Source organism: Rhinopithecus roxellana, chromosome 5 (assembly GCF_007565055.1).
Source record: "Rhinopithecus roxellana isolate Shanxi Qingling chromosome 5, ASM756505v1, whole genome shotgun sequence".
Lineage (NCBI taxonomy): Eukaryota > Metazoa > Chordata > Mammalia > Primates > Cercopithecidae > Rhinopithecus > Rhinopithecus roxellana.
In genome coordinates this window covers 158881490-158908220 of record NC_044553.1, presented here as the reverse complement: position 1 = coordinate 158908220, position 26731 = coordinate 158881490, and the positions used below count along the sequence as shown (strand labels likewise).

The 26731-nt window shown below is 57.0% G+C and overlaps 1 protein-coding gene and 1 pseudogene across 3 annotated transcripts; both read right to left on the bottom strand.

The window, feature by feature from the left end:
• Nucleotides 1-1086: 1086 nt before the first annotated feature.
• SLC25A47 (solute carrier family 25 member 47) lies at nt 1087-8537 on the bottom strand. Of its 2 annotated transcripts, none has more exons than XM_010353651.2 (6): nt 8438-8537; nt 6025-6068; nt 5628-5699; nt 4162-4344; nt 2463-2781; nt 1087-2144 (listed from the first exon to the last, which is right to left on the bottom strand). In XM_010353651.2, the coding sequence occupies exons 1-6, from the start codon at nt 8463-8465 to the stop codon at nt 1864-1866; spliced, it is 927 nt and encodes a 308-aa protein (XP_010351953.2). In that variant the 5' UTR covers nt 8466-8537; the 3' UTR covers nt 1087-1863. The 2 variants fall into 2 exon arrangements, with proteins under 2 accessions (XP_010351953.2, XP_030785564.1); XM_030929704.1 differs by having other exon boundaries at nt 5782-6068; nt 8438-8531.
• Nucleotides 8538-24122: 15585 nt separating this feature from the next.
• LOC104654455 lies at nt 24123-24503 on the bottom strand (annotated as a pseudogene). Its single transcript, XR_004057355.1, has one exon. The product of XR_004057355.1 is annotated as a 60S ribosomal protein L23a pseudogene (transcript).
• Nucleotides 24504-26731: the final 2228 nt, after the last annotated feature.

Sequence of the window (26731 nt, the reverse complement as noted above, 5' to 3'; positions counted from 1 at the left end):
CCCGCTACTGTACAGCAGCCCTGGAGCTAGATGGAGTCCTTGCGCAGCTCGCAGGCTCTTGTGGCTGGGGAGAGGCAGAAGAGTGACCACACACCCAACTAGGTCCCCACGGGAGCAGAGCAGGAGATGCTTGGGAGCAGCCCAGTGGTCAGGCAGGGAGAGCTTCCTGGAGGAAGTGGCACCTGGGGTGTGGAGCCAGCCAGGCAGAGCAGAGGGAGGGTGTTGCTGGCACAGGGCATCAGATCAGGTGTCCATAGCACCACACATATGGGGACTGGCATAAAAGGAGCAGACCCAGGAAGGGGGATTCACCCCTTATTCTGGGAGCAGAAGAGTTCTGTTCGGCAGAACAGAGGACAGCGTTCAGTGCACAGACACAGTCAAGGTCAGTGTCCGTGAGTGACTATAGTCAATGCAGGTGGCCTCCAGCCCTGCCAGAGGGCTGCTGTGGTGGAGACCCGATGGCTTTACACTGGACCTGCCAGCCCTAGCCCCTGATAGCCCCCATCAGTGGAAGCCACATGATGCCAGGAGGAGGGTGCTGGAGCCCCAGAAGCATGGGCTCCAGTCCACCCACCCCTCCTGATGCGTGACTGCAGGCAAGGCCCCCTCCCTCTTGGAGCTGTCTGCTCGCCTGGCATCCGGTGGCTGTGGTGAGCTGTGCAAGGTGCCCAGCACCCTCCCACGGGCACCCCCCTCTGGAGGATTGGCTCACAGGGTGGGTGGGAGGGCCTGGCTGGAACCAGCTTTCACTCAGAAAGCGGGTGGGTTTGGGATGAGGTGGTGAGGAGAGCAAGTACCCTGCTAAACAGCCCCCTGCAGCAGGACTCAGCACCATAGGCCAGGCCCCACAACCCAGAAGGCTGAGAGGGTGGAGCCCGCCAGAGTGCCAGGCGGTGTTTCAGTGTGCCCATCTGCACAGTGGGAGCACTGGCAGCTTGGGTTTGGAGGGGGCTTGTCCAGCAGGAAGGGAGCAGGACAGGACCAGGACCCTGCACCTCCCAGGATAGGTGGGCAGGCCTCACAGGGTACAAACCTGCTGGGGGCAGGGAACGGTCAGCCCATGGCCACGGAGCCACAGCCCTGAACATCCTCAGAAACATTTTATTGACAACAGTTCCCAACAGAGTCTTTGGGGTCTTTGCAGTGTCTTTGGGGTCTTTGCAGCGTCTTTGGGGTCTTTGCAGAGTCTTTGGGGTCTTTGCAGCATCCACAGGCAGAGTGTGGGCTCCTGAGGAACCTCACCCCAAATTCCCTAACCGGGTGAGGACGGCCAACCCGGGCCCCTGCCAGGTGGGCATGGCAGTCCCGGCAGCACCCCTGGGAGCGGCCTGCTGTGGGGAACAAGCCGGGCCGGGAGCCCTCAGTCATGGTGGGCCAGCCCAGCTCATGCTCCCTGCCCCAAGGCCCCCAGCCTGTGGGAAGCCCCTGCCTGTAAGGGACAGCTCGTCAAGACAAGAACAGTGGTGGGGACGAGGGTCTGGGAATGGGACAGAGGTTGGCTGAGCACACACCTGACTCCCCAGAAGTTTGCTCCAAAGACATGGGAGGTGGGGGCCACGGGGAAGCTGGGATGAACAACTGACTCCATGTGACACACGCCCTCATCAAAGAGGCCCCCTCCTCCCTGGCTCCTGCCACCCCAGGACAGCCCTGGCTGATGGCCGGCGGGCCCCTCGACCTGAGGTCAGTAGCTGGGCAGGGTAAGCTCAGGCCTCGGCCGACTCACTGCAGGGAGGCTCCTCGTTTTCCTGGGCAACGGCCCTGTGGGGTCCCAACCCCAGCCACACTACCCCTTGCCTCCTCCAGCCACTACAACCTCCAGCAGCTGCCGGCGGGTGGGCCGCTGGGTGTGGGGACCAGCTATGTGAGCAGACCCTGGGTGAGCCTCAGCACCGCCTCATAGGCGACAAAGACCACCATGTTGACAGGGAAGGCGCGGCAGCAGTTGAGCACCAGCCCCTTGAAAAGGACCCGGGGTCCCTCCTCCCACACGCTGGTCACCATACAGTGCAGGAGGCCCCGGTAGCGCCTCTGGCCCTGCCCGTCTGCCTGCAGTCTCGACTTGATCACGTCCATGGGGGTGGCCACAGCCCAGCCCAGGACTCCCGCACAGCCCCCGGCCACCAGCACGCCCAGAACATCTGCAGAGAGACCACAGTGCCTTGACTGGGAGCCTGATCGGGGCGCCCAGGGCAGTGTGCCCTGGACTCACTCTTTCGGCCCATCCTCATTTGCAAGTGGCTTGGGAGAGGGGAAGGGAACTTGTCCCCAGCCACACACTGACTCTGACACAGCAAGTCTGTCCTGACTCTTGGTGTTGGGGGAACTGAGGAGCCCACCCTGGGAGGCAGGAAGCCGAGTTCAAGCCCCTACTCGGGTACTGGCGGGCAGCAAGACCTCACCTTGGCCTCCTCATCCTGCCGGGCTCCCCGCCCTGCCAGGTTCCAGCCCCTGCTCACCTGGCTGGCTGTGGCCAGCGGGGCTGAGCCGCTCACAGAGGATGGCGTAGGAGAGGAAGTAGGTGGCAAAGGAGTGACCGTCCCGTAACAGCAGGGCCGAGCTGCCCTTGTAGAGGCCGCGCAGCCCCTCCTCGCGGGCTACTGTGGCCAGGCAGTGAAGCGGCCCACGGTACTTGGGCTCTGGGCAGGCTGGGGGCGCAGGACACACGGGGGGCACAGCCGAGGGCCCCGAGGCCGAGATCCGCCGCTGCTGCTTCTGTGCCTGTGTCTGTGTCTGCAGGCGGACTTTGGCCACCTCAGTGGGCGACGTCAGGAACACCTGGAACAGAGAAGGAGGCAGGGGTCAGCCACCTGTGGCTCTGCCCACAGCCTGGACCTGGCCTCCCACCGGCCTCATGTTGCCCACGGTGACCTCAGGAGGTTGGGCCCCGAGACCCTGCAGGCTGGCCCAGAGCTGGGGGTCCACGGGGTCCAAAGCCTGCTCTGCCCACCCAAGGCCAAAGCTCATGCTTCCTCGGCAGCCACATCTCTCCCAGGCGCCAGCCTGCCGGGCTTCTCCTGGGAGGTGGTAAGAAAATGTCGGTGACCCAGGTTCAAGAACGTATTTAATAACGTATCAGCAATAAAATAATATCATGGCCGGGCACAGCGGCTCAAGCCTGTAATCCCAGTACTTTGGGAGGTCAAGGCAGGCGGATCACGAGATCAGGAGTTTGAAACCAGCCAATATGGGTGAAACTCCATCTCTACTAAAAATACAAAAATTAGCTGAGCTTGGTGGCGGACGCCTGTAGTCCCAGCTACTCAGGGGACCAGCTGAGAATTGGAGAATTCTCCTGCTGAGGCAGGAGAATTGCTTGAACCTGGGAGGCAGAGGTTGCAGTGAACCGAGATGGTGCCACTAAACTCTGGCCTGAGCAACCGAGCAAGACTCTGTCTCAAAAAAAAAAAGAAAAATCACTAGACATACTAGCTGCCACTTCGTGGGTACTCATTCATGTCGGACTCCACATATGTGTGTTGGGGGCTTTACCCTCATGATCTCACTGAATTCTCATCATGCCTCTTACAGATGGAGAGACAGAAGCTCCAAGAGTCTCCCTTGCTTGCCCAAGGTTGCTCAGCTCATGAGAGTCAGAGCGGAGAGCTGGGCCTGGTGATCTGGACCCCTGGGCCAGGCCTTCAGCCACTGGGCTGCTTCAGCTGCCTCTGTGCTGTCACCGTGTGCAGAAGTCTGTCCCCACTGCGGGAGCAAGGGCTCCCTGAGGGCAGGCGGGCACTGCAGGTGCTCCATGCACAGTTGAGGATGCAGAAATGCCCGCGTCCGGCAACAGCTGACTGTGTTCAGGCATCTCTGTGCCCGGAGCCATGAGTGCCCAGGGCCTGCCTATTCAGCTCCCCATGGTGGCTTCTAGGTGACCTTCTGACCGTGACGGGGAGGGTCCCTTTGGTCACAGCCCCCTTCCCCAGGGGGCCGTGCTGGGCAGGACAGCAGTGAGCCCCTCATCTGTGTACTGCTTAGGGGTTCTGGGCCCAGCCTGGGCAGGATGCCAGTTCCTCTCCCACAGCCCCTGGCTCCATGCATGGCCTCCAGTGTCTGCCCTCATCAAGCCTCAGTTTCCCCACCTGCCAGGGTGGAGAACCTCACAGATTCCGCAGTCTCTCTTGGGCCTTCCCCACCCTGGCTGCCCCTACTCACGCGGACGAGGCCGGAGGCGTATCCCGAGAGTGTGATGTCAGCCTTGGCGGGCTTGGCGTCAGGGCTGCCGTACCGGAACTGGCAGATGTGCGCCAGGCAGTGGCTATAGGTGCCGAAAGACACGGAGGACACCAGGGACGCTGTGCACACGGGAAGCGAGAGGCCGCGATAGAAGCCCCACACCTAGCAGACAGGGTCTAGGTCAGGCCAGGGCCCCGCCAGAAGGAAGCCAAGCGAGGGAGCCCACACTCAGCCCTGCTCTGCACTCTGCTGTTGGACCTCAGGAAGGCCGCTCACGGCCTCAGGGCCTCCGTTTCCTCTGCTGTAAGATGGAGGTCACGGAGGGGGAACCTGAAGAGTCAGAGGACCAGGCCAAACCCAGCGCAGCTGCTTGATGATGATGAGCTTTTTTTTTTTTTTTTTTTTTTTTTTGAGACAGAGTCTCACTCTGTTGCCCAGGCTGGAGTGCAGTGGCCGGATCTCAGCTCACCGCAACCTCCACCTCCCAGGTTCAAGCGATTCTCCTGCCTCAGCCTCCTCAGCAGCTGCCTGCTCACCACCTCCAGCTAATTTTTGTATTTTCAGTAGAGACAGGGTGGCAAGGCTGGTCTCGAACTCCTGACCACAGGTGATCCGCCCGCCTCAGCCTCCCAAAGTGCTGGGATTACAGGCGTTAGGCACTGCACCGGGCCTGATAATGAACTATTAACAGCATGTTGGCCGGGCGCGGTGGCTCAAGCCTGTAATCCCAGCACTTTGGGAGGCCGAGACGGGCGGATCACGAGGTCAGGAGATCGAGACCATCCTGGCTAACACGGTGAAACCCCGTCTCTACTAAAAATACAAAAACTAGCCGGGCGAGGTGGTGGGCGCCTGTAGTCCCAGCTACTCGGGAGGCTGAGGCAGGAGAATGGCGTAAACCCGGGAGGCGGAGCTTGCAGTGAGCTGAGATCCGGCCACTGCACTCCAGTCCGGGCGACAGAGTGAGACTCCGCCTCAAAAAAAAAAAAAAAAAAAAACAGCATGTTATGCCTCTACTGCTTTCACAAGCTAGCTCCTGGCCTGCACCAAGCCCCAAGTTCACTTTGGAGAATGTCACCAAGTCCTGCCTCTGGACAGGTCTCCGAGCTAGACCCTGAAGACTCCACCCAACACTGCCTTCAAGGGGTACCTGGCCTGAAGGAGACAGAAATGCAGTGCATGGGTCCCTCCTCTGACCTTCAAAGGCCTGAACGCTACCTCCAGACCCTCTGCTGGAGGTGGGAACCTCCTTCTGAGGCCCCTCTTGCTGCCAGATGACCTGGCTGCAGTCCTCAGAGGAACCCATGAGATTGGCAGAACCATTCCCATGTGGAAGGTGAGAGAGCTGAGACCCAGTGGCGAGCCCAGCATCACCTGCTGGGCAGTGGAGGCAGGCCCAGCATCCCCTCCCTGTCTCCCTGCCCACACCCTGGCCCCAGACCTACGCGCTCTCGGTGATACGTATCCCGGACGCAGTGCCAGATGCCTGTGTACTTTGGCTCCGTCTGGATCCTGACCTGCGGGAGAAGTGAGCTTCAGGAAGGAGTAGCTCCAGGCCTAGGGCAAGGCCAGCAGGCCTTGGGGAAGGGGCAGAGTCACCTTCTTGATTGTCCCAGCCATGCTGGACTGTGGGCACAGCAGGGACAGGGAGCCTTGTGTTAGATGAGAAACCTGAGGTGCAGAGGCGAGAAAGTGGGACTGACATAGTCCCAGGGGCTATGGGGAGCCATTGAAGGCATTTGAGCAGGAAAGGGGTGGGTCTGTTTAGCATTCTGGAAAGTCTTCTGGCCATGGATGGGTGCAGGGGCCTTGGGATGGTTGGGGGGCTGGCTGCTGCCACACCTTCACCGTGTCCAGGGGGTAGCCCACAGCGACACCGCAGACGCCTGGAAGGAAAGCAGAGGCCCACGGTGAGGAGAGTGGGGCCAGCGAGCAGTTCAACCCCATTGCAGGGAAGAAGAAGCAGGTGCACACCAACTGGGCTCCCCCAAGGGCAGACCCATATTTGGCCCTTCTGGTCTGCACCAGGCCTCATCCCCTGAGGGCACCCTCGTTTTATAGATGAGGAAACTGAACCTCCGAGTGACTTCTGCCCTTTGCAAGCGAGTTCACCTTCCCTGAGTCCTGGCCTGGGATTGCCTCATCTTCACTGCCTTGAGCCAAAGACATGCCCCGGCCTCCCCACGGGCATCATGTTCTGAGAGAAGGTCTGATCCAACCCTGGCTGGGCCCTGTCTCTGAGCCAGGCAGACCTTGCCCTCGAGCCGTCAGTCCGTGGAGGGTTTGCCTGTGAGCTAGGCAGTAACTGTGTTTTGGCTGCATGGGTGGAAGGAGTGGGAGGCACAGCCTGGGCAAAGGCCAGGAGGAGGGAAGCCCAAGCCCACACCAGGGTTTGTGAAGAGCCAGGACTGCCAGGAATCACAAGTGTGTGTGGAAGAGAAAGGGCCAGGAGTCCACACCTTGCACAGAGGCTTCAGGTGCCAGGCCTCAACATCCAAGCCCCAGCACTGACACAGGGAAGTCAGACAGGAAACAGGCTGGTCCCTGGGGGGATCATTCTCTCCCCTGAGGGTCAGTGGTAAAGGCCAATGGAAGACAATAGGCACATGGGGACTGTACCCTATTTACTGTGGCCCAGGACTCAGTAAATATGCGGGATGAAAGAATGAAGCGAATAAATGAAGTAAGGCAAAAGACCAGGTGGCTTGGAGAGAATGACCCTTCTTAACCCTCCCGTACACCTCACACACCTCACCGAACTCCTACTCATCCATCAAAGCCCTGCCACAACACCACTTCCTCTCTGGAGCCCTCTCTGACCTCTGTACTCTGGGCTGCCTCTGTGCCTGGAACATGTTGAGCAGAGGCCTTGTCATATGGCCTTGCTGCTCTTGTATGCCACCGCCACCTCCAGAACTGGAGTTCTCCAAGGACATGGCCCAGGGCTGACACCCCATGACCCAGGGCCAGGCACAGAGTGAGAGCCCTTTACCTAGGCCTCCCCATGGCTTCGGAGGAAAGATGCCAGACTCAGGAGCCCTTTCCAGCTGTGTGACTTCAGGCAAGTCCAGTAACTTCCCTGAGAAGGGAGCAGATGGCCCAGGCTGGCACCTAGCTGGGGCTCAGAAAGCCTGCTAATGGAGGCCGGGCGCAGTGGCTCACACCTGTAATCCCAACACTTTGGGATGCTGAGGCGGGCAGATCACTTGAGGTCAGGAGTTTGAGATCAGCCTGACCAACACGGTAAGACCCGGCCTCTACTAAAAACCCAAAAATTAGCCAGACATGGTGGTGCATGTCTGTAGTCCCAGCTACTTGGGAGGCTGAGGCAGGAGAATCACTTGAAACCAGGAGGCAGAGGTTGCAGTGAGCCAAGATCATGCCACTGCATTACAGCCTAGGCGACAGAACAAGACTCCATCTCAAGGAAAAAAAAGAAAAAGAAAGCCTGTTAATGGGGCAGGTACCCTGCCTTCTCCCAGGCCCAGAGCTTGGCCGCTGTCCCAACCCCCATGCTGTTCCCAGAAGTACTGACGCCACCCACTGCTGTTTCACAAGACCAGCAAGGCCAGGGGTGCCCACTCAAAACAGTCCCCACAGCCCATGGGATGGAGCTGAGCCCGTGTCCCAGGGCCTGGTTATCTCCCTGAATCAGTCTTTCACCAGGAGCCCTTCCCCGGGAGGGACAACGGTTTCCCCAGCAGAGTCTGGCCTGAGAAGCAGGTTCCGGACGCCCAGCCAGGCGCGCACAGCCAGCGGGGCAGGTGCAGCCAGCTCGCCAGGTCCCTTACCGTCCTCTGCCCGCCCCTTCCAGTACCTGCTGCAGGACCAGGCCCCATCTTCCCTACCCATCTCCCCGCCCTCTCAATCCTCTCCTGGGGTCTTCCTTCCCTTCCAGTGATTCAATCACCCCTCCCCACACCAAGAACTCCCAGCCTCCCTAACTCTTCCTCCCAAGCGACCTCCATGCCTGGACCACAGCCCCATCCCCAGCCTGCCCTCAGCCTTCTGTCTGAGCCTCCCAGGCCATTACAGCCCCCGAGGCCCTGCAGCACCCTTCATCCAGCCTTAGTCTCCCAGGAACCTGTTCTCTGCTCCTGGCACCCATGGCCCACACCAGGTCCTGGCAGATCCTGGGAGCTGGGGATCTCCTCAAAGCCCCCCGCCCTGCTGCCCAGCACCTTCCTGGGCCTCAGCTCCTCCTGCTACCCCCAGAAGCAGCAGTGTCTGCACAGCCCACCATCCTGTCTGTTACCTCCGATGGCTCCAGCAACAAAATCCATGAACAAGGTGTGGTGGGGAGGCCCTGGGTCTGCCTGCCTGAGAGGGCTCTGGTGCCACCGGGGTGGCCTCAACAGCTCCCAGCTGGCCCCTCTCAGACCTTAAATACCTGCGGCAGGGGAGGGGACCGGAAGCGGAGCCTGCTGAGGCCACGTGGCACACAGCTGGACTCCCTCCCCTGCCCCCAGGACCCTTGTCCCAGTGCCCTCGGGACCCAGGTGTCAGGAAAGCACAGGAGAGAGCACAGGAGGTGGCAGACACCAGGGAGCAGGGTCACTGCCCCACTACATCCAAACCCCTCCTGGGGAGGTCCAGAGATGGGGCTGTGACAGCTCCCGCCCTCCAGGTCCAAGCTCGAGCCTTCACTGTGTCCCCTGGGCTTTCCTGACTCCCCTGGATTTGCTCAGGACCCCTTGCCCAGGAAACCTGCAAACCTCCCTCACTTACTCACTCAACAAACACTTCCTTTGCTGACGCTACACCCAGGCAAGACAGCCAGTCCCTGTCCTCAAGGTGCTCCAGTTGTCAGGGAGGGAGGGGGTCGGGGGAACAGGCCTGAACCCAGGAACATCACCCACCATCTGTTCTTGCCCTTCCTGCTGCCCCGGTTCCCTGCTGTCTGCTCCATGGGAATGCGTCTCCCCGGACCCAGAGGCCAAGGTCAGGGCTGCCTCACCAAGCCCCCACGCCTGCATGAACCGAGGACAGAGGCTCTGCCGATTCAGCCTCTGAACCAGCTGGCTGGGCCCCTCCTGAGGGGGAGACCTCTCCACTAAGAGGCTACTTCTGTCTGCTGGGCACTGTAAAAACAGGGACTTTCTCGCCTGTGCACCCCACCGTACAGTTCACCAAGCTTCTCTCACTCTCAGGCTCTACAATCCTCCTTACCGCCCCAGAAGGGAGACAGCACAGCATTAGTGCTGCCCATTTCACAGATGGGGCCACTGAGACCCAGAAAGCGGGCTTGTTCAATCCACGAGGATGACAGGGCTGGATATGATTCCCAGACGCTCTCACACAACCCACCCTCTGGGATATCCAGGGCCCACCTGGGGAGGCCCCAGTGGGCTCTCAAGGGGACTCAGTGCATGCCCCACGTGACCTGCACCACAGCCCTGTGAGATCTCCACAGGGGACACCAAGTCTCAGGGAGGCTGTGCAGGTGCCTCGGTCACACACCTGCTAAGCAACAGACTCTAAATGAGAGCCCCGCAGACTGGAATGCCAGCAGGATAGGGGAGGGGCAGGTAGTGACGCATAGGCCCAGGCAGCCCATCTGGGTGGCCCTTGGGGCAGGTGGCAGGGCCAGGAGGCTGTTTGTCTACCTGTTTTCCTGTCCTCTAATGGCCAGACCTGCAGACTGGCCTTGAGCAGGCTGAGAGTTGACAGAGGGACAGCCCCCTGCCAGCCCAACAGTTTGTAGGCAAGTGGGAGACACAGGGTTAGCAGTGCCAGCTGCTATGGCAGAGGGTAAAGGGCAGGAAGTGGCCCATCCAAGGCCAGTCCTGATGCTAGTCCTGGTCCTCAAGGGGATGAAGCTTAGCGTCTGGTTAGAAGCTGGCTGCCTGACTTTAAAGCCCAGCTCTGCCACTCATAGCTGAGACCATGGGCCAGCTCCTTGACCACTCCGTGCCTCCACTTTTGCATCCATGAAATGAAGAGAGTACCTGCCTCATATCTGCAACTGCTCAGGGCAAGGTCCGGGCGTGTCCTTGTGAGAGTGGCCAGCTAAATGCCAAGGCTGCATTAACAGAAGCATAGAGTCTGGAAGGAAGGAGGTGACTGGCCTGTTCTGGGCAGGGCAAACACAGCTGAGACTTGGGTTCAATTGCTGATGATGCACTCGAGAAGCCAGTACCTTGGGTGCTGAGGGAGTTTGAAGTATGGTGTCTAACTGAGAGAACAGGGACCGTTCAGATCCATGTTTCCTACAGAGCATCTAATGTAGCAAGTGCCAGTCACCCACAGCTCCTGAGCCACAAGTCCAGGAGTTGCCCTGGACACCTCTCTCTCTCCACCCCACATCCAGAGTCCCCAGTCCTATGTGTCAACCTCTTAAATTCACGTTCAGATCCCTTTGGCACCGTCTGCACAGCCCCAGCCGTGTCATCACCCCACGGACAGCAGCCTGCCCTGCCCATGCCCTCTACTCATGAAACCAAGGCTGCCTGTTAAGCTTTAGGCACTGAGACACATCAGTAAACACAACGGATAAAAACCCTTGCCCTGGGCTGGGCGCGGTGGCTCACGCCTGTAATCCCAGCACTTTGGGAGGCCGAGGCAGGTAGATCACAAAGCCAGGAGTTCAAGACTAGCCTGGCCAATATGGTGAAACCCCATCTCTACTAAAAATACGAAAATTAGCCGGGTGTGGCAGTGGATGCCTGTAGTCCCAGCTACTTGGGAGGCTGAGGCAGGAAAATTGCTTGAACCTGGGAGGCAGAGGTTGCAGTAAGCCGAGATTGGGCCACTGTACTCCAGCCTGGCAGACACAGCAAGACTCTGTCTCAAAAAAAACAAAAAACAAAAAAAAGCCCTTGCCCTGGTGGACCTTATGCTCAGGGAGGAGGACAGCCAGTCAACAGATGAATAGCCAAAATACAGAGTACCCCCAATGGCAGCAAGTGCCAGGAGAGAAATAAGGTCTTGGGGAGAGGGAGACTTGCAGGCGGTATTAGGGAGGCCCCAGAAGGTGACATTTGAGACAAGCCTGTTCTCTCAGTCATTGCAGCCAGGTTTTACCTGCTCTTTGTCTCCTGAACAAACATGCCCTAGCTTGACCCTCTTCTCCAAGGCAGAAATAGAAAACAGGCCACCCCACCATTTAGGCTGCTTCGTGCAGGTCTCAACATTTCCCCACTCAGCTGTGGGCTTTGGGCAGGCAGGGTGTTGCTGGGTTTGTCTCCACACCCACGGCACTCAGCACAGGCGGGCACCCTGGGGAGGCCAGGTAAATAAGTATGAGAGAAAATGAGTCAGTGAACAGATGGAAGGATGGATGGATGGATGGAGGGATGGAGGGACGGATGGAGGAGGGCTGGAGAGACAGATGGATGGATGGGAGACAAATGGAGGAGGGAGGGATGGGCAGGTAGACAAATGGATGGATGGGAGGAGGGCTGGACAGACAGATGGATGAGTGGACGATGGACGGACGGATGAGTGGTTGGATGAAGGGGTAGAGCGATGAAGGCATGGACAGAAAAATGGATGGAAGGATGGACAGGCTGGCAGGGGCCCCACAAGAAAGGGGTGAGACAGTGTTGCAGAATCTGGGACAGCCCATCAGTCAGTCCACATCCTCAGCACCCACACTGTGCCAGGCCCTAAAGATCAAAGGGACCGCAAGAGGATGTCACCCACCTGCCCCCATCACCCCATCCATCCTTTCCACCAAGCACCTCCTCATCCCTGAAGGTGTTCACCTGGAGGCCCTGCGCTCCCAGGTGTCCTCAGCTGGAGATAGCCAATGGCATTAGATGACTTTACTTACTTTTTTATTTTTAACTTTTATTTTTTTAGATGGAGTCTCGCTCTGTCGCTCAGGCTGGAGTACAGTGGCGCAATCTTGGCTCACTGCAACCTCCATCTCCTGGATTCAAGTGATTCTCCTTGAACCAAGGACGTGGAGGTTGCAGTGAGTTGCCTCTTGAGTAGCTGGGATTACAGGTGCATACCACCATGCCCAGCTAATTTTTTTTGTATTTTTGGTAGAGATAGGGTTTCACCGTGTTGGCTAGGCTGGTCTCAAACTCCTGACCTCAAGTGATCCACCCACGTCAGCCTCCCAAAGTGCTGGAATTACAAGAATGAGTCACCGCACCTGCTGGCATTAGATGACTTTAAACAATCATTATTATTCTTGTTAGGTGCAATAATAGCACCAAAGTTCTGTGAGAAAATGCCTATATTAGAGACACAAACAGAAGTACATGCTGGTAAAATGGCATGATGGCTGAAATGTAATTTCACATCGTCTGGTAAAAAAAACAAAGGAAGAAAAGGAGAAAGATTATGAGTATGTGACCTTTGTTGCAGTCCGTGATAAAAAGTAGTAGCAGGATGTGGTGGCGCATGCCTGTAGTCCCAGCTACTCAGGAGTCTGGGGTGGGAGGACGACTTGAGCCCGGGAGTTCTGGGCTGTAGTGCGCTGGGCTGATTGTCCGATAGGCTACAGTCAGCATCCACATAGTGACCTCCCAGGAGTGGGAGACCACCAGGTTGCTTAAGGAGGGGTGAACAGGCCCAGGCTGGAAATGAAGCAAGTCAAAACTCCTGTGCCGATCAGTAGTGGGACTGTGCCTGTGAATAGCCACCGCACTACAGCCTGGGCAACATCGCGAGTGGGACCCCATCTCAAAAAACTAAAAAAGCAGTAAAAGGGGGCTGGGCGCAGTGGCTCATGCCTGTAATCCCAGCACTTTGTGAGGCCGAGGCGGGCGGATCATGAGGTCAGGAGATCCAGACCATCCTGGCTAACACGGTGAAACCCCATCTCTACTAAAAAATACAAAAAATTAGCCAGGCGTGGGGGCGGGCGCCTGTAGTCCCAGTTACTCCGGAGGGTGAGGCAGGAGAATGGCGTGAACCCGGGAGGCGGAGCTTGCAGTGAGCCGAGATGGCGCACTGCACTCCAGCCTGGGCAACAGAGCGAGACTCCGTCTCAAAAGAAAAAAAAAAAGTAGTAAAAGGGCCACTGCACTCCAGCCTGGGTGAAGGAGTAAGACTCCTGTCTCAAAACTAAAAATAAGTAGTAAAAGAACAGTGAACAAGAATGAAGCTGCTTATACCTTGCCCAGCCTCCTTCCAGGCCTCATCGATCCTGCCTGGTGGAGGGGAGGAGCCCTCAGCCTAGGGTCTGGCCCGGGGCTCTGCCTCTCCCAGCTGTGCTACCCTGGGCCGGTGGCATGACCTCTCTGGGTCTTGAATTTTCCAGCAGTCGATGGACCTGGGGTCTTCGGCGGACAGCAGGAGGCAGAGCCTGGGAGAGTCCACTGGAGCCAGCCGGCTGCTCCTCCGACAGGCATGGTGACTGCTAGCAGAGCCAGGCTGCCTGCAGGCTTCCTCCACCCGCGCCTGAGCCCACGCTGTGCGCGGCCCGGGCTGCCCTTGCGGGAAGGCTGCGTTGTCCCCTAGGGGGCGGCAGACGTTGCCCAAGCAACCAAGCCGCACGCCGCAGAGGGCTTCGGGAGGGAGCCTGCCCGCCCTGCTGGCTGGGCCACACATTCTAAAATACCCTTTTATTTTTATAACGAAAGGAATAACTACAGGTTATGATTATTTTTCATCCACACAGAAGTGATGGAGCCAGCACGGAAAGTGAAAGTGCCACCACCCAGCCTGAGGACCCACCTGCAGCGATCCGGCCAGCACTAGCCTTTCCTTTCCTTTCTTTTCCTGGTTCTTTTTTCTTTGAGACAGAGTCTCACTGTGTTGCCCAGGCTGGAGTGCAGTGGCGCTTTCTCGGCTCACTGCAACAGCCACCTCCCCGGTTCAAGCGATTCTCCTGCCTCAGCCTCCCAAGTAGCTGGGATCACAGGCACCCGCTGTCATGCCCGGCTAATTTTTTTTTTCCACCTCCCGGGTTCACGCCATTCTCCTGCCTCAGCCTCCGGAGTAGCTGAGACTATAGGCGCCGCCACTACGCTTGGCTAATTTTTTGTATTTTTAGTAGAGATGGGGTTTTACCGTGTTAGCCAGAATGGTTCTGAACTCCTGACCTCGTGATGCGCCCGCCTCGGCCTCCCAAAGTGCTGGGATTACAGGCGTGAGCTACCACACACGGCTTTTTTTTTTTTTTTGAGACGGAGTTTCTCTCTTGTTGCCCAGGCTGGAGTGCAGTGGTGTGATCTCGGCTCATTGCAACCTCCGCCTCCCAGGTTCAAGCGATTCTCCTGCCTCAGCCTCCTGAGTAGCTGGGATTACAGGTACCCGCCACCACGCTGGGGAAATGTTTGTATTTTTGGTGGAGATAGGGTTTTACCATGTTGGCCAGGCTGGTTTCGAACTCCTGACCTCAGGTGATCCACCTGCATCAGCCTCCCAAAGTGTTGAGATTACAGGGTGAGCCACCGCACCCAATCCTGAGTTATTTTTTATTGTAACAGATTTTGCCATTTTCATCATGTTGCCCAGGCTAATCTTGAACTCCTGACCTCAGGTGATCCGCCTGCCTCGGCCTCCCAAAGTTGTGGGATTACAGTGGTGGGATTATTTTTTGTAGAGACAGGGATCTTGCTATGTTGCCCAGGCAGCTGATTAGATGGTGCCCAGCCAGATTAAGGGTGGGTCTGCCTTCCCCAGTCCAGTGACTTTAATGTTTATCTCCTTTGGCAACACCCTCACAGACACATCCAGGATCAACACTTTGCGTCCCTCAATCCAATCAAGTTGACACTCAGTATTCACCATCACAAGGTGGGAGGATCACCTCAGCCTAGGAGGTCAAGGCTGCGGTGAGCCATGATCACACTGCTGCACTCCAGCCTGCCAACAGTGAGACCTTGATCCCCAAAATAAATAAATAAGCAAAATGAAACAAGCCAGCCCTGTGCCCAGGACATGACAGCCTATATGCTCCAGGCTTGGCCCCTGTCTGCTTGGGTGTATACAATGCCCAGCTGGCTGCTGCAGACCACACAACCCCAGGCAGTGGGTGGGTGCAGTCTCACCCACTATGGAAGGGAGTAGGTGTGCCTCTGGGGTGAGATTGGTGTGTGGAGCGGGATGAGCCCCCACTCAGTCCTCCCAGACACTCTAGCCTCCCTCTGAAATCCTGACAGGCGAGGGCCCTGGGCCTGGGGTCTCTGAGCCTGTGTGGCCCCTGGGACAGACCTTCAAGCTACAAAGCCTATCACATGGCATTCGTGCTGCCTCCCCCTCCCTGGAAACAGGGTGCAGAGGTAGGGCTGCCTCCCAACTTCAGCTCCCACTCCTGCAGGAAGAGGCACTAGATGCCACCTTTCCCACTGAGCTCACTGCAGGCATCAAACCCCACCCCCTGTGCCCATTGGCATTGCTTGTGTTACAGGTGAGGACACCGCAGCCCAGACAAAAGCAGCCGATGAGAGTTCGGGAAAAGGGTGGGCGCCATGGCTCACACCTATAATCCCACCACTTTGGGAGGCCGAGGCAGGCGGATCACCTGAGGTCAGGAGTTCAAGACTAGCCTGGCCAACATGGTGAAACCTCATCTCTGCTAAGAATACAAAAATTAGCCAGTCATGGTGGCATGCGCCTGTAATCCCAGCTACTCGGGAGGCTGAGGCAGGAGAATTGCTTGCGCCTGGGAGACTGAAGTTGCAGTGAGGTGAGACAGTGCCCCTGTACTCCAGCCTGGCCAACAGAGCGAGACTCTCTGGAAAAAAACAAAAATGGCTGGGTGTGGTGGCTCATGTCTTTAATCCCAGCACTTTGGGAAGCCGAGGTGGGCAGATCACAAGGTCAGGAGTTCAAGACCTGCCAGACCAACATAGTGAAACCCCATCTCAACTAAAAATACAAAAAACTAGCTGGGCGTGGTGGTGGGTGCCTGTAATCCTAGCTACTAGGGAGGCTAAGGCAGGATAATCTCTCTTTTTTTTTTTTTTTTGAGACGGAGTCTCGCTCTGTTGCCCAGGCTGGAGTGCAGTGGCCGGATCTCAACTCACTGCAAGCTCCGCCTCCCAGGTTTACGCCATTCTCGGCAGGACAATCCCTTGAACCTGGAAGGTGGAGGTTGCAGCGAGCCTAGATCGTGCAGCTGCATACCAGCCCGGGTGACAGAGTGAGACTCCATCTCCAAAAACAAAAAAACAAAAAAAAATGTTCAGGAAATGACCTGGAACTTGAGGCCCAGCTCTGCCACAGATGACTCCGTAGCCAACGGACTTAACTCTTGTCCCTCGGTTTCCCTCTCTGTGAACAGGGACAACAGCCAGCTGCAGCAGGGTTAACAAGGTATTAGCAATCAGAGGCAGAAGTGAAGTCAGAGGGCTGACCACGCAGGTCAGACCAGGCCCTGCTGCTGGCGTTCCTGAGCCCCCCACCACACCCTGGCTCTTTCTCTTCAGAGTCCCCAGGTCTCTAAGCCTTTTGGAGGGGCTGCTTCTTGCAGAACCTCCTGCTGCCCACATTTCTCCCTGCTTTCCACTTTCCAGCCCTTCGTGCCCTGACCAGGAGGCAACCTCAGACCTGGATTCCACTGGCTGCAAGGGCTGAGAAGGCCACTTATCCTGGACCTCAGGGTTCTCACCTGGATCCAATGCACAGGCAGGTTGGACTGAGGAAAGGGAGGCCTTCCCCAGAGCAGGGCCTGGGGCCCATCACATCAGCCTCATGTGGGCAAAGGAAGGGATTGACTTCTGTCAGTTATTCCTTCATGCATTCACTCGCATGCACCTTCTCATGCCAGGCCCCACGCTGGGCAGGGGAGCCAGAGATGCCACTGTCGCCCACCTGTGGCCCCAGCCTGGCTGAAGAGTGTGTAATCTATTACTGCATAACAAATTGCCCCCAAATTTAGCTGCTTTAAACCTCAGACATTGGCCAGGTGTGGTGGCTCACGCCTGTAATCCCAGCACTTTGGGAGGCTGAGGAGGGCGGATCACGAGGTCAGGAGATCGAGACCATCCTGGCCATCATGGTAAAACCCCTGTCTCTACAAAAAATACAAAAAATTAGCCGGGCATGGTGACGGGCACCTGTAGTTCCCGCTGCTCAGGAGGCTGAGGCAGGAGAATGGCGTGAACTGGGAGGTGGAGCTTGCAGTGAGCCGAGATCGTGCCACTGCACTCCAGCCTGGGCTGGACTCCATTTCCAAAAAAAATTAAAAAAAGAGGCCGGGCGCGGTGGCTCAAGTCTGTAATCCCAGCACTTTGGGAGGCCGAGACGGGCGGATCACAAGGTCAGGAGATCGAGACCACCCTGGCTAATATGGTGAAACCCCATCTCTACTAAAGAATACAAAAAACTAGCCGGGCGACGAGGCGGGCGCCTGTAGTCCCAGCTACTTGGGAGGCGGAGGCAGGAGAATGGCGTAAACCCGGGAGGCGGAGCTTGCAGTGAGCTGAGATCCGGCCACTGCACTCCAGCCTGGGCGACAGAGCCAGACTCCGTCTCAAAAAAAAAAAAAAAGAAAAAAAAAAAAGAGCGAGACTCCATTTCCAAAAAAAAAAAAGAAAATCAGACATTTATGATCACATAACTCCTGAGGGTCCAGAAGCCAGGAATAAACTGGCAGGGTGGCTCTGGATGAGGGGCTCTCATGAGGCTGCAGTCATCTGGAGACTGGGCTGTGTTGGGAGGACCCCTGCCGAGGCGACCCACTCACATGGCTGTGGGCTGGAGGCTTCAGCTCCTCACCACAGTGCCGACCTTCCCATAGCACTGCTTGGGCACCCTCACAACATGGCACCAAACATCCCCCAGCATGAGTGATCCAGGAGAGCAAGGAGGGGCTGCAGTGCCTTTTAGGACCCAGTTTCAGAGGCAATGCACTGTCTTTGCCACCATTTTCTATTCACTGGAAGCGAGTCACTAAGTCCAGCCCACACTTGCTGGGAGGGAAGTGAGGTTTCACCTCTCGAAATGGGGGAGCACTAAAGACTTGTGGACATATCTTCAAGTCACCACAAAGAGCCAGGAATGGAAACAAGTGAATGTGACAGGCCCCTGCAAGGACCCTGGAAGCCTGTCTCAGTCTTGGCTGCTGTGGAGGTTTCAGCGAAGAGAAGACAGATAAGCCCTTTGGAAAGTGGAAGGAGACGTCCTCGCAGGCAGCAGTAGGAGTGCGTGCCTAATGGGCACACCGACCTGGACGTGCTTGGCAGGGAGTGGCTGGGGTGAGGCTGGCAGGCCAGCAAGGACTGGGAAGGGCTTGGAGCTCCCAGGTCGGAGCAGCACAGCACATCCAGGGAAGGCAGTGAGCCTGGTGGGGCAGTGGCAGATGAAGGAGGGAAGACAGGACAGAATCCCAGGCAGGAGGTGCCTTGGAGGGGAAAAGACAGGCAGCTTCCAAGGGAAGCCTCCTGCAGGCAGGTTCTCCAGGAGCCCCTGCTAGCCAGGCCTCGCACACAAAGATGCTTATGAAATGCATGGGCACAGTGGTTCACACCTGTAACCTTGGCACTTTGGTAGGCCAAGGCATGAGGATTGCTCTGAGGTCAAGGAGGTCGAGACCAGCCTGGGCAACATAGCAAGACCCTGTCTCTAAAGGAAAAAAAAAACAAAGAAAAAGAAAAAATAGCTGGGCATGGTGGTGCATGCTGTAGCCCCAGTTACTTGAAAGGCTAGGGTAGGAGGATCCTTGAGTCCAGGAATTCAAAGCTGAAGTGAGCTGTGATTGTGGCCACGGAACTCCAGCCTGGGTGACAGAGACCCTGTCTCTAAAACAAAAACAAAAAAAGGAAAAAAATCCACGCATGGACAGGGTGAACGGGAAGCTGCCTACCACCCTCCATTTGGACAGCAAGGCCTGTTAACGAGTGATTGCAGAGGTGAACCCGCCTCCCAGCTGGTCTTCATGCTACCACGTGTGGCGCAGACACTGGAGAGTCAAGCAGCAGAGGCGCTCAATAATTGGGCTGCGGTGGGAACTCCAGAGGACAGAGCCCGAAGCAGGGGCAGGTAGCAGAGCCCTGCATAGCTGCCCCAGGAAGACGCAGCCCTGCCCGATGCTGGCACGTGCTGGGCAGGTAACTGGTCCCAACACGCCTCGGGCTCAGCACACATTGTCCTCTCTGCCAGCCGCCCCGCCCTCTCCCTCCCACTCCTGCCTCCAGGTGCCATCTCCAGCTCACTCTACCACTCTAACCCAGTTTGCCCTAACTGGAGGCCTGGGACTGCCTGCTCACCCAGCCATACCCACTGTGACGATGGGAACCTGAGAGAAGGCACAGCCAGGCCCCTGCAGCGGCCCAGGGTTGGCCCTGAGGCTGAATTCTGTGAGCCCTGGGCAATGTAGGAAGGCCAAGGGCCGCAAGCCCACATTGTCTCCACAGATGCCTGGCTGACCTCCTCTTGCCGGCCCCTCTGTGTCCTGGCCAGGTGGCTACACCATCCCTCTGGCCTTCTGGCTCTGGAGCATATCCTGCCCCCACTCCTGCCTCCTTCAGCTCTATTTTTATCCCAGAGGCACTCGCCATGTGTTATTTATGTCACTCCCCATCTTGAGTTTCTGGTCCTCTCATAATCTGGCCCAAGCCTCCTCAGGCTTCGTGGCCCCCTTGAAGGCCAAGTGGGTTCTGAATGGCACCCAGCCTGCCCAGAGCCCACAACTCGCCCAAACAGTAGCTCTGGGAAACTAAACATTTGCAACCAATGGCAATACAAGAAACCCACACATCATGGTGGCAACTGTGGGGCTGAATGTGTTGTGCCAAGAGGTCCCAAGCCCTTCACCCTCTGAGGCCCAGAGGGCATCCCCTAGCAAGGAGGGGCCACTCCCACTGAGTGGCTGAGAGGCTGGAGAGTAATCCAGAAGCAGCCCCTGGCAAAAGGCTTAGGGGCCTGGGGACTCTGGAGACAGAGCCAAATATTTATTCACAGCAAGAAAGAGACCAGTCAGGCAGAGTCATGACTTGCCAGTGCCAGGCCTCAAACCAACAGCTCGGGCCCCAGCCCCTGGCCACAACGCCACCTGACCTGTTCACGGGTCTTCGGCAGCTGTTTGGGTCCTTTGCTAGCTGGGGCCAGGAGCCCCACTGCAGGGCCACAATTTCCCCCAACCCATCTAGACAGTCGAAGATGCCCTTAGGAAGACGCCTTCAGGACTTCAGCTGATTAATTACATTCACACTCACCTTCCACTTCCTGCAAAGGTGTGGACAGCTATGGGTGGACAGCCAGAGCATCTTGCCCTACAACAGCAGGGCGGGCACTCTCCCTGCTCCGTGCCAGCTTGGTGTGAGGCCCCCACATGCATAGACCAGCCCCTAGAATTCTCCCCAGCCCAGTTCACAGATGACAAAACTGAGGCAGGAAGGCTCATGGGTCAGCACGGCCAGGAAGCGTTCCAGCTGAGAATTAAAAGTAGAACTGTTTGAGTTGGATCTTCCTGAATCTATCCTCAGAGATGGTCTCAACCCAGTTTCACAGTCACCTCAGAACCACTAAAGAGCGTGGTTTAAATGCAGTTTTCATCTCCACCTGCTCCCTGGGGCTGACTTCTTAGGTCTGGGGCAGGGCCTGGAAATCTGACTTCCTAGCTGTTTGCCAAGGAGGTGGCGACTCAGCCCCAGAGGGATCCACTGGCCAACTCCAACCCCAGAGGTCTACAGAGGGGAAACCTGTGGCCAAGGCCACGCAGCAGGACAGAGCAGAGTCTGGGTCCCCTCACCAGGCTGGGCTCCAAGGCTGCCTGCTCGCCCCTTGATTGGGTTGGGAGGAGGCAAAACTGGCGGGGCAGGGCGTGGCGACCTGCCCCTGTGGTTCCAGCTTTTCAAGAGGCTGAGGTGGGAGGATGCTTGAGCCTAGGGTGTTGAGGCAGCAGTGAGCTGTGACTGCACCACTGTACTCCGGCTGGGCAACAGAGCGAGATCCTTCTCTCTCTCACACACACACAAGGCACCAATCCCATTCCCTCATAACCTAATCACCTCCCAAAGGCCCTACTTCTTTTTTTTTTTTTTTTTTTTTTTTTTTTTTTTGAGGCGGAGTCTCGCTCTGTCACCCGGACTGGAGTGCAGTGGCCGGATCTCAGCTCACTGCAAGTTCCGCCTCCTGGGTTTACGCCATTCTCCTGCCTCAGCCTCCCTAGTAGCTGGGACTACAGGCGCCCGCCACCTTGCCCGGCTAGTTTTTGTATTTTTAGTAGAGACGGGGTTTCACCGTGTTAGCCAGGATGGTCTCGATCTCCTGACCTCGTGATCTGCCCGTCTCGGCCTCCCAAAGTGCTGGGATTACAGGCTTGAGCCACCGCGCCCGGCCAAGGCCCTACTTCTAACGCCATCACCTCGGGGGTTAAGACTTCAGCATATGAGGAACAAAACACACTGGGGCCTACCTGAGGGTGGAGGGAGGAGAGAGAGGATCACCGGGCATTAGGCTTAATACCTAGCTGACAAAATAATCTGCACAACACACCCCCATGGCATGGGTTTACCTATATAACAAACCTGCACATGTACCCCTCAACTTAAAAGTTTTTTAAAAAGACTTCAACATATGAATTTTGGGAGGACACACACATTCAGACCATGGCAGGTCAGCCAAGGCCCTTCTGAAGAGGTAAGCATTGAATTGAGCAGGAACCCAAATCCCTTTTTTTTTTTTTTTTTGAGATGGAGTCTCCCTCTGTTGCCAGGCTGAGGTGCAATGGCGTGATCTCGGCTCACTGCAACCTCTGACTCCCAGGTTCAAGCGATTCTCCCGCCTCAGCCTCCCAAGTAGCTGGGATTACGGGCACGCATCACCACGCTCAGCTAATTTTTGTATTTTTAGTAGAGAAGGGGTTTCACCATGTTGGCCAGGATGGTCTCGATCTCCTGACCTCATGATCCACCTGCCTCAGCCTCCCAAAGTGCTGGGATGACAGGCGTGAGCCACCGCGCCCGTCCGGAACCCAAGTTCTAGAGATAACGATGACAGGCCAGGCAGAAGCTTCCAACATGGCAAAACCCCATCTCTACTAAAAATAACAAAAATTGGCCAGTCATGGTGGTGGGTGCCTGTAATCCCAGGCTACTAGGCCCTTTTCCAAGAACCCCAGGGACTCAGAGGAGCTGCCAGTGCCAAGGTCCTGAGCGGGGCACAAATTTAGAGGGTAGGCTCCAATAAGAAGGCCAGAGGGCATGAAAGGTGGGAGATGAGGTTATAGTCTGGTTACCCTGGGCCTCAGACACCATGGCACTGAGCTCATATTCCATATGAGACAGGAGGTGATTGATAGCCCACCCGCCCCACCAATCTTTGGCCAGGAGTTTGCAACCTGCTCAGGTGGCTCCCATCCCAAGTCTACACCAGTGCTTGCTGCCAGAGCCCTTCTGTGTACTCTCCCCTGCACAGCCTAATTCCTGGGAAGTTATACACAGCTGGTGCCTCATCCCCACCCCCTCAACTTACCCTCTGGCAGCCTGAGTTGCAGCCACCCTCCCCATTCCCAGCCCAAACAGCTCCTGCAGGGGGTCACTCAGCTCTAAGATTCCAGGGTGGGGACAGAGACTTGCGTTTCCTTTTTACCTGCTGGTGTTTCTGATTTCTCCAAACTGAACCTGTCTTGCGTGAGAAGAATAAAAGCTGTACACAAGGAAAACTCCCAACACACCCTTTCCAGTGAGCTGGCTTGACCCTTGGTGCCCCGTGACAGTCCCTCCGGCCTTGTGATTCTCCTGTGCTGGCCTTGGGCCTGCCCTGCCCCTTAAAGGCTGGGGTCCTCAGGGCTGCACAGGGCCCTGCCTCCTCTGGCATGGGAGGTCCAGGGCTCTGTGGAACATGGGAGTTTGAGAAAGCACATTCTGTGCTGTAACCTTATCCTCAGGAAATGAAATAAAACAATAGACACTGATCCCAACTGCTGATGTAATACCGCAGACTCCAAGATGTGGGCACACAGATTCATTTACTTGGCTCTAACTTTTTCACTCCTCCTTTCTGGTCTCTCCTCAGCTCTGACATGAAGGTCAGGGATTTGTGTCTGTCTTCTCCCCAGCACAGGGCACAAGGCACAGGGCACAGGGCAGTGTGCCGGCTGAGTACATGATTCCCAGGCAGCAGGGAAACAGGGTGCTCAGGAAGATGTGGCTTTGCAAAGTTTAGTAACCCAGCAGCACACCCGCGTGACCCCTTCCCTTCCCAGTGCTTGTCCTCACCCCCTCCCTGATGTCCCCCACCCAATGTCAATTGTGCAGACCCTGAGCACACCAAGATGAAGGGGACAGACCTGCCCTCAGGGTGCTTCCAGTTGAAGGCAGCCCCCTGGCACCCACATCCTGAGGTTCCCTCGGCAGGTTAGGTCAGGCAGACCTGTCCCAGAGCCCAGTCCTCCACTGTCCCCCACATGCTGACCTTAGTCCCCAAATGCAACAGCCCCCCCAAACACACACACACCAAGAACCTTGCCCTCCCCGCAAACCAGCTCTTCCTCCAAGCTCTCCCTGCAAAGTGCACAGCTAAGGGACCGCACTACTCATCTCCCAGGCCTGGCACAATCCCACTGTTCCCTCACACGGCCTGCCTCAGCTCTCTCACCGAAGGACCCTCCCTGCAAGGAGGTTTCTTTTTCTTTTTGAAATAGGGTCTTGCTCTGTCATCCAGGCTGGAGCACAATGGTTCGATCATAGCTCACTGCAGCCCTGACCTCCTGGGCTCAAGCGACCCTCCTGCCTCAGCCTCCCGAGTAGCTAGGACTACAGGCCTGCAGGCATGCGCCACCATGTCCTGCTGATTTTTTTTTGATTTTTTTTTTGGTGTTGTTGAGAAATGGGGCCTCACTATGTTGTCCAGGCTGGCCTCAAACTCCTGGCTTCAAGCGATCCTCCTGCCTCAGCCTCCCAAAATACTGGGATTACAGGCACGAGCCACTGAACCCTCAAGGAGGTTTCTGAAGTTCAACTATGGAATAACTACTGTTTACCAGGCTACTAGGCCTCTTCCCAAGGACCCCGGGAGGTTTCCTTTTTTTTTTTTTTTTATGTTGAAAAGATATATATATATATATTTAGAATTAGACAGCTGGACTCAGTTTAGATGATCCCAATTTTGTTGGCAACATCCAAAGCGTCGTAATCAGGAGCTAGTCGAACATATGCCTTTTTCTCTCCATCAGGCCGAATCAGGGTGTTGACCTTGGCCACATCAATGTCATAGAGCTTCTTCACAGCCTGTTTAATCTGGTGCTTGTTGGCTTTAACATCCACAATGAACACAAGTGTGTTGTTGTCTTCTATCTTCTTCATGGCAGACTCAGTGGTCAGCGGAAACTTGATGATAGCATAGTGGTCAAGCTTGTTTCTCCTGGGGGCGCTCTTCCAAGGATATTTGGGCTGCCTCCGGAGTCGCAGTGTCTTGGGCCGCCGGAAGGTGGGTGACGTGCGGATCTTTTTTTTTGTGGCTGTGGACACCTTTCTTTTTTTTTTTTTTTTTTGATACGGAGTCTTGCTCTGTCACCCAGGCTGGAGTGCAGTAGCATGATCTCGGCTCACTGCAAGCTCCACCTCCCGGGGTTCATGCCATTCTCCTGCCTCAGCCTCCTGAGTAGCTGGGACTACAGGCGCCAGCCACCTCGCCCGGCTAGTTTTTTGTATTTTTAGTAGAGACGGGGTTTCACCGGGTTAGCCAGGATGGTCTCGATCTCCTGACGTAGTGATCCGCCCGTCTCGGCCTCCCAAAGTGCTGGGATTACAGGCTTGAGCCACCGCGTCTGGCTGGACACCTTTCAACACTGTTTTCTTGGCCTTTAAAGCCTTCGCTTTGGCTTCGGCTTTAGGAGGGGCAGGAGCTTCCTTCTTCGCTTTCGGCGCCATCTTGTGAAAAGGTGGTTTCCTTTTTTTTTGAGACGGAGTCTCGCTCTCTATTGCCCCGGTTGGAGCGCAGTGGCGCGATCTCGGCTCACTGCAAACTCTGCCTCCTGGGTTCACGCCATTCTCCTGCCTCAGCCTCCCAAGTAGCTGGGACTACAGGCACCTGCTACCACACCCGGCTAATTTTTTTTTTTGTATTTTTAGTAGAGACGGGGGTTCCACCATGTTAGCCAGGATGGTCTCGATCTCCTGACCTCGTGATCTGCCCGCCTCGGCCTCCCAAAGTGCTGGGATTATAGACGTGAGCCACCGCGCCCGGTCGACCCCAGGAGGTTTCTAAGCTCAACTATGGAGTGCCTACTCTTTACCAGGCTACTAGGCCCCTTCCCAAGGACCCCAGTAACCTTCCCAAGGTTACTCAGAGCTCAGTGCAACCTGCCCCAAGCATAACTTTAAAGGCATGTGCAGTCTCTCAATAACAAAGCAAAACAGGTCATGCTTGTCTCCTTATCGGTTTCCATCATTTTCTCACTATTGCCACATGCTGTTAAGGTACTGGATTTTCCTCCCAAACCTCAACCAGGAATGAATGTGCAGGGATTTGTGGTTCACCTCATGAGCCCTCCAGCATCCCAAGGACACCCTGTTCCTAAGGTAAGTGATTAGATGTAGGCTGTCCAGTGTAATCACCGTGTCTGCAGGAGGCCTCCAGCCACCTGAGTAGCCCCACAGCCAGCTCCTGTCCTTTTGGGTCTGGGCTTCTCTTGGGGCCCCCATACCACTGCTTTTCTGGCCCATGGGTCACTCTCCCCCATCCCCCCACCTGCCTCCCTGAGGCACCCAAGTGGGTCAGAGAGGCTGGTGATACTCAAACCCAGGCCTCCAGACCCCTCCTTCAGGGCCCACCAGCCATCACGAGCCCTGGACTAGGAGTCAGCCGACCTAGGGTTTGGGTCTCTGCTTAACATTCTACTTAGACTCTAAAAGGAAACTAATATGAGTAGTGGGGACCCCTGCCGCTAGCACCAGGCTGCACTACTGACACCACCTACCTGTGTGTCCTGGTACCAAATACACAGAACCTTTCCGACCCCGCCCCTCCAGGAGGTACATACCCACTGGAATTCGTATAAAAGAATCATGGGACCCTAAACCTGGAAACGTGGCACACAGTGTGGCCTTGCCTGCAGCCCTGTCCAGGACTCTCCTTCCCTCCACAACCTTCCGTGGCTCCCGCGACCCGCAGTCCACGGGAAGGAGCGGTCGCGCGAAGGCCTGGCTGCACCCTTTGTCCCACGGTCCCTTTCCCTTTTAAGGTTTCCGGCTCTCCGCCCAAATCCCAGCCTCAGGCCCCGCCGGAAGCGCCTGTGTGCGTCCGACCCTCAGAACGCGGCGGGTTCGGCCAGGAGGCCAGAAGCCCCGGAGGCCACCGCCGAGCGGGCGCGCAGGCGGGACGGGCGGAGGCTCCCCAGGGGCGATTCCCGCTCGCGGAGTTTCACAACTAGCGGCGTCCCAGCCTGCGGGTCTCGGAGGGTCCAGGCTCTCCACTGCCGTTATCGCGGCAGTGTCCGCACGGCACAGGCGAGGGCGCTGAGGTTCTGCGGCGGCGCCGGACTCCGAACCCAGGGTCCGGTTCCCGGCCCGATCCGGGCCAGCACCGCCTCTGGCACTGCGGGGGGGTCCTCGGCCCAACCCCGCAGCCCTGCGCGTCCCCTCCCGCCGGACCAGCGCACCCATCGCGCTCTTTGTCTGAGGCGCCCCCGCGCCCCGCCCGCGCGCCCGCCACGTCCCCCGCGCCCCGCCCGCCCGCGCACGACCGGCCAATGAGGCGC